At 40.8% G+C, this 13,594-nt stretch overlaps 1 protein-coding gene across 2 annotated transcripts in view; it reads right to left on the bottom strand.

Moving 5' to 3' along the window:
• Positions 1–383: 383 nt before the first annotated feature.
• Positions 384–13,594, bottom strand: part of CNKSR3 (CNKSR family member 3) — a 65,490-nt gene continuing 52,279 nt past the window's right edge. For both annotated transcript variants that reach the window (XM_049801272.1, XM_049801273.1), the window contains exons 8-13: positions 10,839–10,907; positions 9,946–10,092; positions 8,001–8,125; positions 5,327–5,535; positions 4,763–4,852; positions 384–3,249 (exon numbers count right to left, since the gene is read on the bottom strand). In XM_049801272.1, the coding sequence (XP_049657229.1) occupies positions 2,951–3,249; positions 4,763–4,852; positions 5,327–5,535; positions 8,001–8,125; positions 9,946–10,092; positions 10,839–10,907 (939 nt within the window). In that variant the 3' untranslated portion in view covers positions 384–2,950. The remainder of the gene's footprint in view (positions 3,250–4,762; positions 4,853–5,326; positions 5,536–8,000; positions 8,126–9,945; positions 10,093–10,838; positions 10,908–13,594) is intronic.

Genomic DNA, 13,594 nt, shown 5'->3' with positions numbered 1-13,594 from the left:
GCATTTTCAATTATCTTGGCTAAATTACAGTGGAAACTCAGCTGCATTAGACAAAGTTTCACCAGCAGGTTGAGAGAAGTGATCCTTTCCCTCTACTCAGCATTTGTGGGGCCACACCTGGGGTACTGGGTCCAGTCCTGGGCCCCCCAGTACAAGACAGACATGGATGTACTGGAAAGAGTCCAGCAAAGGGACACCAAGATGAGGTGCCGAGAGGCCTGGGCCTGTTCGTCCTGGAGGGAGGGTGCAAAGAAGATGGAGCCAGGGTCTTTTCAGTGGTGCCCAGTGTCAGGACCAGAGGCGATGGGCACAAACTGAAACACAGGAGGAACACTGAAAAACAGGAAATATTTCTTTATTGTGAGGGTGACCGGGCACTGGCACAGGCTCTCCAGGGAGGTTGTGCAGTTTCCATACTTGGAGGTACTAAAAAAACTGTCTAGACATGGTCCTGGGCAACTGACTCTGCTTGAACAGTGGGGTTGGACCAGATGATCTCCAGAGGTCCCTTCCAAGCTCAACCATTCTGTGATTCTGAAAAACTGCAATACCACTCCTGGTAATTTCCAGAAAACTACCTCCGTTTCCCCTGTTTGTAAGAGTCAGGCAACTCTTTCCCCTGACAATCAACTACTGGATATCCTCACGACTGACTAACAAAAGGCCAAATTCAGTACCTTAACTCAGCATGGTTAGGAAATTGGGGCATGGAGAAGATGAACATGGAGAGGACATTTGTTGGTTGGGTGGTTGTTTGGGTGTTTGGGGGTTTTTTTGTCAGGGCTGGGAGACAGGAGGATTAGCTTGTATTTACACAACAAGGCAGATTTTCAAAGTTTCCTTCTGCCTAAATGCTTACAAATTTCCTCATAGCTGCTGTAATTTAAAGCTACCTGTTAAATTAGGGCAAGCTTATTTCACTACTCTTAGATGAAACTTCAAGAGAACCTAACCGAAAAAAGGAAGCAAACTTCAGTGTCTGAAAAATGTGACCAGCTGCACCCCAAAGAAACCGAGTACATCCATAGTTTTTTCCACATCAGTATGCATTTGATACTTCCCCTTTCATTTTTAAACCATGGAAAACAGGTCATTAAAGATGAACAAAAGTTCCATTTTAAAGTCTCGTTTAGACAACATCCTCTGAATTTAATCTATTTCAGTAACTGTGATTTAATTTAAAACAGTGCAGTCGATTTGGGGCTGGGCTATACTACACGACAGTGCCTACGACATGGCAGTTTCAGCCGCCTTCTCACAGGCAGGACCAAACTGGTCTAGGGTTCAACTGCACTGCAGCTGTGTTTGGCCACATCTCTAGTGCAGACTGCCATCTCAGGGAGGGGAGAAGAGCGGCACAAGACACACATAATACAATCTGCTTTCTGATCAGAACAGTCCAAACTAGCCCGCTCCTAAATCATCAGTGGGTCACAGTCAAAGATAATTGAGAACTGAATTTAGCACCCTGTCTCTGCAGGGCTGCAGCACAACTTCATAACCTTGTTGCAGCAGAACGGTCACATTTTCACAGACAGAATTATGGTGTGTTTTTAACACTTCTGTTATGACATATGATTCCTGCCCCAGTCCAAAGTGCAAACTAGCATTTAACCTCCCTCTTTCCCCACCAATTATTAAATACAAATTCTTCTTCTTTTCAGCAGGACCAAAGGAGTAAAGGCTGTTAGCAATGTATCATCTATGAAAATAGTTAGTCTTATAATTAGCAGGGAATACAGAAGACTTTCTTTTTCTTTTCATTTGGCTAATCTGTACCCAGCAGCACAGACAGGAAGGTACAAACTGTATCTGTTTAAGTGTAAAAAATATATACAACTATATTTAACATTTAAATTACTTTAAACACAACTGTTTGCATACTAACAATCTTATGTACATTCAATTTTAAACAATACCTCTTTAATATCCTCTTCTTTTGTTAAACAAGTTTTATTTTCCTCCCAAAATACCCAAGGCTACTTTAGAATTCTGGAGGGGGGAAAATTTGAGCTATATAGAAAATAGCAAGGTGTCTTACAACTATAATGTATGATAGCACATATTTTTCCATAAAAACAACACATTATTCAAAAACTGAACCACAGTAAATGTTCTTGTAAGTCCAAGAGGACTGTCTTTAAAAGCTTACTTTGGTTAACAGCAAATCATTCTTAAACAATTAAGGAAAAAAAATATATTCTTTCACCACCTCTACAGATGCATTTCCTTGGCATGTTGTAGAAATCCATATATGTTTACGGATGAGCACTGCAGTTGTTCAGCATTATTTGTACTGTGATTTCAATAAAATGGATTATATATCAGCTTGGATTGATTTATAATTAAATTAGTCCAACTTCCTAAGATCTCTGAATAAGAGAACTCTCTTCCTAAGACTTCCTAAGATCTCTGGATATCAGAGAAAGAACAACACTACTGCTTCTTCCTCACAAGGTTGATCTCATGCAGTACTTGAACAGCATCACTAAGTTGCATGAAACTGCTGCTTCCCTGCTTATCTTTCCTGGTCAGGAGAGTAACACAACTTTTGTTGAGCTCTACATACTCTGACACCCAGCCAGTCACACCAGCCTCTGATCATTCAGACAACTGAAGTGCCACTGGTCTTTATGGTAACACAATGATTTCCTCTGAGCCATTATGCATATTTCACGTCATGTGTGGCCTCTCTATCACTGAAATTTTAATCATTTCCAGGGGAATAAATGCCCTCAGCTTTTGGCCAGGAAGAACTTGATCTTTACCTTTCTTCCCTTCTTGCACTATGAACCCTCTGATCCATCAAAAATCACAAACAAAAAAGGCAAATACGTAAGATTCTCCAGGAAAAGAACACCGCATTAGTCACTGTGCATCAGTGAAGCTGAAAAGTTGAGAAGTCCGACCGATGAGAAAAGGCACTTGGTAACAGTCCTGTGAACAATAGTCAATGAGTCAACAATTTCAGTCTCGTGATCCAACTGACCAGCAGTGAGGGCTCTGCGGAGGAAGATTTTGTGGATGATGTAACAGAGGATTTTTTAGCACCTTCCTCTTGAAAAGGAATTGTTGCACTGTTGTGGAGGTCTGTATTCATAAAACACCTGCTGCCTCGAATATAATCCGTTCCCCTCACTAAATGCTTGTCAGACACAGGCCTTGAGAGGGGGTATTGTGAGGCAGGGCTTTCTTCAATGATTGGGGGTATCCTTTCATTACTGAAGTACCTGCAGAGGGCATCTTCACCTGTACAAACAGGAGGAGGATAACCAATTATTGCTGAACCCTCCATGAATATTTTCTGATTTTATAAAAAGATTCTGGTTATATTTCAAATTACCTAGATTTTAGTTACCTTTCATAACACACCTAGACATAAGCAGCTGTCAATAGATTTATGGCTTTTTGCATCTTAAATATTTTAAGCAACACAAAGAACACCAAAATAAATTCATACACAGGGAGGATACCTTTTGACTGTGAAATTCCAGATTCACACAAACCAAAACTGCTAGTACAGACTACCTTCAGGCAAATCATTAACATGAGTGAGACATAACAAACCTTCTCGTAACATGTCATTCAAGATGCTGATAGAGCAGAGTTGAATCCATGTTTATCTGAATGTAACTCATGACTAACTTAAAAGCTACAAATATTACTCCGGACAACAGAAATTAATTTTGCAGGTAAAGATATAAGCACTTCCCTGGGTTTGGCCATTGATTTGTGATTCTTTCTCTGTTTTTAGTCTTCCCTAGACACCTGACCATGGCAGCGCCACTAGAAACATCCCCCTGGGCTAGACAGGCCTCTGTTCTGACCCAGTACAGCTTACATACAAGCCTGCTGCACTGAAGTACACTTCAAGTGTTAAAAAGAGCCAACACAAAACAAAAAGCAAAACCAACAAAAAACCATACACACAAAAACCAGCCCTGCCACCTGGTGATCGTTCTGTTAGACTTTTTACTTATTTGTTTCTAATATCCCTCCAGGTTAATGCTTCTTGTTATCAACTTCTATTTTTGCATTAAAATAATAGAATCCAGCTTCTATTTTCCCTAGAATTCCACATTAGCTTTCATAACTGATTTCAAGAATAAACTAAATAGTCAACCTTTCTTATTTCCCATTCTAACAGGACTCAGTCTTTCAGAAGCAAAAAGGGCGTGAGGGAGAGAAGGGCAGTAGGGGAAGGAAAAAAAGCCACCCAACCTAACACCCAATGTTACAAGCTTCTGTCTCTCTCCCATTCTGTGATATCTGCAGAATATGTTGTTTTCTAACAGCAGTCACAGCAAAAAGCAACTCCTAAAAGGCCCTACATTTTACTTTTGGGAACAAGCTTTATTCTAGAACAGCCTCCACAGTGAGCTAAATAGACTTATCCAAAAAGTAGGTTTATTATCAATATTATATGCAGAAGAAAGGGAAGGGGGGGGAAGAGCAAAATCATAAACCTGTGCTATAAAGAGACAAGTACAGATCTGCCCTAGTCATTCTAGCCTACTTTTAACACTCACAAGAATCCTAAGACAGGACAACAAAAGTTTGAGCCCCCACACTGAATAGCCTCACAAATTTCACAACTACCGTCTGGCATTCCTGCTAAAACCAACAATTGTCATCTTTGATCAGTTCAGCAATACGCAAACACTAATCCTCCATTCCTAATTTAAACACTTCCATCCAGTTTGCCCAAAGGAAATTTTGGAGAGGAAGGGAAGAGAAAGAGGGACAAGACCGAAAACCTTGCCTTTTCTCCCTGGTGCTCGTGGCCTAGAGAAGGGTTCTGCAGCTCCTATCCAGCTCCCATCAGCAGGCATTGACAAAGGACGAGGTTTTCCTAAAGGCAATATAGAAGGTTATGAGGAATTACATTAAGTTTAGGAAAACAATTTTTAAATCGATACTGTTTTACAATTAAACAAAGGGAGAGATCTAGAAATAAAGAGTTAAAATTGCAGAAAAAAATATTTCAAGATACTTCCACTGGTGAAATATAAGAAAGCAATGTGCTGAGATTGAACAGCCACACTCTTGCTCATTTACAGCAGCAGTGGACATGATGACCAAAAGTAATAAAAACACACATGGAAATGGCCAACCATAGAAGCAGAGCCCAGCTGAATGATATTCATTAAAGAAATAATAGCATTTAAGTTAAATAATTTCAGATGTGGAATTTTATTCACATTCACAATTTGCACAAACTGCCCTTAATATCCATCAAGTCTAATGAGCAGTTTTCTAACACAGATTATTCCAACTCACCAAAGCATTTATCCTAACAGCAATAACAAAATAGGAATGAACTTACCATAGGACTGTGTTTTTTCCCTCATTTTGGCTGGTAGGACATTTGCTTCTATGGGATACCCAGGCAACTGATCTGAATCAGCAATAGTAAACCTTCGCCGTCGACTCTCCTGATCCAGAAAAGAATTGGGAGACTCGGCACCCTTGGACCCAGGTGGTGGCTGACTGGGTTTGTTGCCTCCTCCATATATAAAACTCCCCTTTTCATCTCTGAAAGGACATTTCGCTTCAGTTAGTTTAAGAGTTTCATGCTACAGACATGAGTATGTTTGAAAGACACTTCTAGCACCCGGTCATGCTCCTGACAGCTGGCATTGTGCTGCAAACAAGCTGAATAAAAAACAAGCCAGGTGATGGAAAGCTTAGTTATAAATATATTTACCAAGGAGAAAATAGAGGTACCCCCCCCATGCTAATTCACTTTTAATGAGCCAGTAATTTAACACACAGAGAAGTTTAGAGTTATCACCCCTGAAAGAGTTTTTGAGAAATGCGACCTTCCTGCCCTGGGGATATCAAAGCTCCTGATTCACTGCCTGTTCAGCGCAGTTGTAACAGAAGAGTGCATACATAGATTCACCCATCTTTGTGTAATGGCAAACACCTATCGCCTCCATTCAAGGGACTGTGCTTCTCAGTCATTTTAAGAGCCCAATAACTGCCACTGAATATTCATCACCTTCTCTCTCTCTCTCCATCCAGAAGTGAGACCCTCTTGAGAGTTTCAGTAATAAATTCATAGTGTATATACATATAATTGAGCAATTTCTGCAGAACTCCCTTCCCAGAGCAGTCCCTCATTCCAAAGGCCAGGAACAGCCATTTTTAGAACTAGTCCTTGTGAGTACTATTGGGGAAAAAAGCCACCCTCCAAGTTAAGATTTGCCTGGGTTTTTTTTCCTCTTCCTTGTACATGCTACAATCTTACTGCTTGAGGCAACCATCAGCCAAGTCAGGCATAAAAGTACACAGCTGACTGTCTAAGCACATACATGGTATTCACAACAGCCCCCTGGCCAGCGCATACCACTTTCTTTTTCCAGCTCTCCATCAAGAACAATGCTAGAGATCAGTAAATGGGAAGGAGGTATTTACGGAGATTCAGGGACCTAAAATTGCACAGAAGTGTTACACCACAACCGTATGTATGCAGAGGACTCTCCTACAACACCACCATGTGGAGACTGTGCCGTGGGGAGGGAAACCAGCCACTGCTCTCTGCCTCACCAGTGTGGACCAGCGAAGATCCATGCCAGGAAGGGAAGAGAACAGGAGGATTGGGGGGGTGGGGGAGGGAGAAATAACCACACAAATGACTCACAGTTTGAAGAGAAGAGCAAAACATGCAGAGGTGAAATTAAATAGTCAAACAGAAGGCAAAAAGAACTGCCCTTCTCCTCTTCCTGGCTGCCACAGCTTTCCAAATTTGCTTTCTTTAAAAGTCAAAGTCAAGAAGCTTTCCCCTTTCTACACATCATCCTGGACAAGTTTTACAGCTTGCGTTGCTACTTCCTTCTTTATCAACAGGGATTCACGTCTAAAGGCATCTGAAGCTAGATATAATTTTATGACTCTAGGAAAGATAAACAAACTGAGCACATGCACATAATTCACCTTGTGCTTGAAATGTAACAATTTAAAGAAAAGACCAAAGCATTCTAAACTCAGCTGCTAAATCTATATGCTTGTTTTTATGCCAAGATATTTATTTTTTAAAATTTTTTTTTTTTTTTAAAGAACTGAGCACACAAACATGAAAAACAGGGAGAGAGTAGATCAAGGTGGATCCAACTTCAGTAAAGAGACCCTACCCTGGAGAAACCCTCTCCCCCCACCCCAGTACTGCCCTAAAAGACTGTACTAATACAACCTCTGTCTCTGCATCAGGCCTCACATGACAGTAGGCAAGCTCTCCTCCCACATGAGTCCTGCAGCAAAAGGTCAGAGTTTCTGTGCTGGGCTATCTCCATGTAACCTGAAGTGTCAGGACAGGCCAGAAAGCATGCCTTGCCTGAAAACTCTTTTGTCCATCATCTTCCCAGGTCAGCTGGCAGGGTTCTGGCATGAGTCAACATGGACTTGAGAACAAACAAAAGCTAGCTATACCATATCACCCTCACCCCTCCCCCGTCGTGCCTTTTGTGTACATAGGTCCGCATTTTTGTAGCTTACACCACAGGACAAAAGAAATGGAATGAGTTGACTCTCCCTTCCTTTCAGTGAGAACATTGCTGGTTTATACAACTTGCAAGTTTGACAATTTAAAACAAGTTCTTTTCTATCCCAAGTCCCACAACAGTTACTTAACTTGCTTTTAAAAAAAGTGGAAAAAGTTACAGACAAAAATGACTTCTTTCTGTGTGCAGTCAAATTTAAACAAACAAAAACATAACCGCACAACAAAACCAGGGATGACATCTGTACATGTTTTGGGAACAACTCTGATCAATGTGCCACATAATAATCTTCTAATAACAAAATCTATTATGATCCTGGTAGTTCATGCATTTTAGCATAAGGTTAAGCAATCCTATACGTTTAAGCAACTAGAAGAAAGTCTGCGAGATCTGCAATTTCCTCAAGCTAATCTGCACAGAGCTTTAATAGCAAGCCAGCTCAGAAACAAGCGTAATAAAGGAGTTTTTTTGTTCAATAGTGCATGTTTATTTGCATACCGAGGAGAATACGGAACAGCTGGTGGAGGTGGTATGTACAGATCCAAAATGGCTGGCTTCTCTTTTTTCAGTGAGGTATCCATGATGCTTTCTGGTGACTGGGTTGAAGTTGGCAGAGGACTGGTCTGAAATGTTAGACAGCTATCAAACATCTGAGCATTGATCTATCATTCACAGAAAGATAATTCAATAACCAATAGTACCATTTCATCCCCTAGTGAACTATTATTTCTATGCTTAATAAACACATTAAAAACTCTTAACATTTGTGTTTTTCTCCACCTCCAGTTTTGGCTAGCTTTGCAGTGCCTCCTACAGAAATCCTATCATGGGTAATGCATTGCTCAAGAATATTTTTCTCTTTCCAGTTCCATTTTTCCTGCGAATTCCATAGACAGAAAAATCAACAAACACCCTTCTTCTATTTTTAGATCCATTAAAAGAATGCAATTTGTTAAATACCGATACGATCTGCAACACTTACAAAGCCAGCTCACGCCACCCTTATTCCATACAGACCAATGCCCAAGGCATGGGCAGGAAATATGGTAAAGTTCACTTCAAATTGCATTCATGGGTGTAACTAGAGTAAGAGAAGCAAAGGAAAAATACGTTTGGTATTGCTCATCTGAGCAAGTTTGCCATTTTGCTCTTTGTGGCTCAATTCTATGTCCCCAGCATCTTGCCAGGTTCCTGTCTGCCTCTAGGAGAGAAAAGGCTTGAAGGACCCTTTCATCTTTGTCAGGCAAGAGAACTGCACTCTCCCCTTTTTGTCAAGGACCTTCCCAGGCTTTCGCTCTGGCCACTCAGTTAATGGCACCCCTGCACAACCATCTGCCTTTTCCTGGTCAGTACATTGGCACCCAGAACTGTCAACAGGCTTCTCCAGTCACTCATTCCCCCAAGGAAATGCTGCTTGGCACAGCCTATACTCCAGCCCACCTCAGCCACTCATACTGGTAACAGAGTCCTTGCTTTGGGTAACCCTGGAAAATTCATGAGGTGGCAGCTTTTTTTCCTTAGGCTCTGATTAAATAACAGGCACAATGCCACAAAAAAAAACAAAAAAAAGAAAAAAAAAAGACACAGGCATTGGTGAAAGGAAGGATGAAAAAGGAGTCAAGTGTGCATCTTCTACCCAGTTTGAGAGAAATCTGCCTGCATCAAGACTTGCAGTAGCCACTGGCATTTCACAGGTTGATAAGTTATCCTCACATCCGTAGGGAGACCTGTGTCAGAACAGGAATGGGAACTCTCCTTGGTCTTCTTTATTTCAGGTAATCAGTTTAGATTCAGTTAGGTTATTTCCTCCTGTAAGCATTAAACCCTAAGCTTCCTAATACAACAAGCCATTCCGCAACATGGCTATTTAAGGGTTATTAACATCACTTTCTCTGTCTGCTCATTACCCAATCTGTGAATTGCCCAACAACCGAATCTTACTTAAACAAGTAGTTTAAATACCTTCTTGAAAAACACTCCCTTTCCCACCCTTCACCAGACTAAAAAGAGGGCAAATACATGGAATAATCTAACTTATTTCAGCAAAAACTTATTACTCTGCTAAGTAGAAGAAGCATTTATTACTCCATGCGGATGAATTCCATGCACATCAGCGGTTTCAGCAGTTTTGCCTCAGGTAAGCTCTCCCAGTGGCACACAGACTGATTAAAATGTTCAACACGCCTAGTCCCTTTGTGTATCAAGAGGGCATTATCTGGGTTTTTAAAAAAAAAAAAAAAAAGAAAAAAGAAAAAAAAAGAAAAAGGCAAGAACATTTTCTCTTATCTAGGAACCAGAAGAGGACAGCCATTTCACCTAAACTTCCTTGACCTATACTTAAACATGAGTGCACCTGGAGCACTTCTGGTATTTCTTTTTTTCAGGTTGCAACCAACCAAGGCATTCCCAGCCTGATATGACAGTTGAGCCAGCAGACTCTCACCTGCACCAGGGGTGGTTTCCAGCGCAGGTTCTTTAGTGGAGCAGGAGTGAAATGGAAAGAGCCAGTAGGACGTTTCTTAAGCAGCAGCCTGACTCCAGCCGGATTCTCTCGCAACTTTGCCACAAGATTTTTTAGTTGCCATCCAACCTAGAAGAGAATAAAGACATCTTTATTTAGCATTCCTCTTCTGAAAGCAAACAAACAAGAAAAACCCAAATCCCCTGTGTCAAACTGTCCGTTTTAACATGAACCTAAAGAGAAAAGAGATCAAAAAAACCAGAATGAAGAAAAAAATTGGAAAGCTCCTTTTTTGGAAGGTTCTTCTTTGTTTTGTTTTGAAGAAAGATCTCTACTTAAGCTGTAAATTAAAACACTGAGATATCAAGCAGTGCTCTTTATATCTCAGCTCCAGTCCTAGAAGGATGCATGGATGTGTTCAAATTGAGTAATACAGGCAGAGTGAACTACTTTGTCATTTTTCTTTCTCACATTGAAAGGCATTGCTTACCTGTGCTAAGCAAAAATGTAATCATTTTATCTAAGTTCCCATATGCAAACGATTTGACAAATACTTGGGGGGTTTTTTTAAAGCTATTTTTATCTGCATTTCAGTAGATTGTAACAACGCATTTTAAAACAGGCCTTAAATACAACATGAAGTATTTTAATATGATGCATACAGCATTTAAACATTAAATATTGCATATTTATTTTATGAAAACATTGTGAAGAATAATATTTGTCTTGAAAACAAAATCTTAAAAAGTCTCAAAGATTTCAGCAGGAAAACACCAGAACTGATTCCTGACCCCTTCCATTCAGACATTCAGAACCTGTGGGGAGCGAGCTTTGCAGAGCAAGCATAAGGGAAGGTTGGTAAGGCTGTTACTGACCACAGTTTGCCGATTAACCTGGATCACTTCATCACCAGCATGAATCTTCTGAGATCGATCAGCAGGGGACTGCAAAGAGGAAAACAGGAGGCATGTGCTTCAGCAGGTTTTCTTCCCTCCCATTACAACCCTCACCAACCTACGTCAAAGGTTGTGTCTATAATGAAGAGCATTGCTGAAAATTTTTGCACAGCTAGATCACGCATTACATCTGTTGATGACTTGTGAAATGCAAGTGAATTCAACTTATGATTATTTTTAATACTGGGAAACTACAGGGAAAGGGAAAAGGCATAGCCTACATCTGCCACAGGCCAAATTGTACTTAAGTCATGGGACAGTGTCCACTATCCTTTTACCTCTCGTTTGTACTGTAGTTTCTGAAAGCAGTGGGAGAGGAACGAAGAAAATACTTCTAACGCTGCAACTATCTTAAACTTCACTTCCAAATAAATGTATGCTGATTTAAAAAAAAAAATACATTAAGATATTGAAGGTACAGAACAAAGGACCAAAACCCCTCCAACTCACAAAATAGGGCCATCGCACTTTCCCATTTTGTTTCCTAATGTAAGTAAGAGCTGCCAACTTCAATGTGAAATTACCTGCCTGCATCATCAAGGTCAACAGATAAAAATACATGCTTGCACAGCTACTGGTGTGCATAGACAGGTATTTTTCAAATACCTATCTAATAATAATACACCTTCAAATACAATTTTCTTGGAACAAAAACCAAGCTCTAGGGAACCATTAGCAAGGAACAGCTAAATGTCTCAATATTTATTTAGATTTTTCTACAGCTGTTGCCATGCACCGGCTATCACTGCAGTTATTAAAAATGCTCTCGCTGTTACAACACACCAATTCTCACCAGCCTTGACAACAGCCAAAGCACACAGGTATACTGCCTTGGTATATTGCACCCCTGTCACGGGACAACTTCTCCTCCCATTCCCCCCACCCCATGAGTGGCAGCAGGCCAGCTCTTCCTAGTGACTCCAGAGCTAAGCACTTGGATTAAGAACTCCCTTCTTGTCATCACACCTTCAGAGCTCAAGTAACTTTTTTATTCAAAGAAACTGTAGGAATAAACAGTGCAACAAGGGAAGAAAACATGGGGGAATTTGTGGGAGGCTCCAGCTATCATGAGTAACCCCATTTCTTCATTGTCTTCTCACTTCCTCTGAGAGGAAATGCCTCCATGGAAGGCTGCATATATTAGTCAACCAAGGTCATGAAAAAATGCTGGGCCAAAGTCAAGTTTGTAAAAAACAAAGCTTATTTCAAGCTGTCCTTTGGCCAATCAACAGCCCATCTGGGGGAGGATAGGGGACCCTTGCACAGAGGACTCCTACAGTAAGTGCCAGCTAGCACAGCAGACACTGCAATTGTGTTGTGAGAACAAAGGAAAGAGCAAAGTTTAGATCTAGGCCAACGTGACATGGGAAGTCACAAGTAGGACAGCACAACTCAGAAATCCTCTTGGCTGACTAGTATCCCAGACCTTCCAATGTACAGTACTGTTAATTTTGGGGTGCAATTCCACTGCATTCCAACACACCAACTTCTGCTGCTACAATACCATTCCAAACCCAGCAAGAAAATTTAGCTAAGACCCAGCCTGGGTCATCTAAATGATCCCACACCACCAGAAAAACATCAGTTGTTTGCAGATCTCTCAGTCACTTGTCAAGATTTGTTGCTCCAAAGCAAAGAGCGTCCCCAAAGAAAGAACGAGTGTTGACGAAAAAGCAGACATTCAAGTCAACACTCAAAGCTATAGAAGCAGCACAGTCCCACTCCTGGCCTCCAAAATGAGATCTATATGCACAAGTAGCTTATCAGCAGTCAACATTACATTCTTTCACATTTATCAGATGTTGAAATTGCTGTCAAAGTGAACTTAGTCTCTGTTCCAGATCCTATACAGTTCTGCTAGGGCAATAGCATAAAAGCTATAAAAGCTTTCAGTTTTCACTCTGAACTGCAAGCACAGATTTCCACCCCCTCTTCCCTGGCCCCTGGACTTGGCAGGGGTACAACTAGAACCACTGATTCTTTACTATTCACACACACACAAAAAAAAAAAAGTAAAATCCAAGCTCCTCCGCTCTTTTTTCTTTCAGTCACTGCTCCTGTAGAGCAGCATGTCTGACAACACCACAGCATCACCCACCAGCCTCAGCTGCAGGCCAGAGGTCCACTGCAATGACTGCCCAGAAGCCTTTAATAAAGTCTCAGCTACAAAGAACTCACAGTGTAAGAATAAAACAAGAAACCATCTGCAGCGAAAAATACAGTTGCCTATCATGCCAACCATTTCCTTCCAGCAGACCACTCAAAGTCTTACTTTTCTGCAGTCTTTTTACTCTGTGAGGCAATTTTGTCACTGGACAGCTCATTGATTTCATTACTTATTACTGACTTTAGCACACTACCACCTAAACATTCCCAGTAGGGGAGATTGCCTTTGCCAGCGAAGAGCAAGTATGTTCAAGACTTTGTTAAGCAAGATACCATAAGCACTCAGAACAGCAGATACAATAACTTATTAAAGCAACTATTTTAATGCCAAGCGTTTCAACTAACTCATGTACTTGCAGAAACTGGTTTAATTAGACTAACAGTAAAACATGCAGACAAAATATTTACAAATTGTGGATAAACAAATGATGCATCACACAGTATTTAAAGCAGTAATATCATGAAAGTCATATGTAAAACAGGAAGAAGTAGTAAAAAAGTCAAACTAA

This window comes from Accipiter gentilis, chromosome 5, assembly GCF_929443795.1.
Source record: "Accipiter gentilis chromosome 5, bAccGen1.1, whole genome shotgun sequence".
NCBI lineage: Eukaryota > Metazoa > Chordata > Aves > Accipitriformes > Accipitridae > Astur > Astur gentilis.
This window is presented reverse-complemented; position numbering and strand designations above follow the sequence as displayed.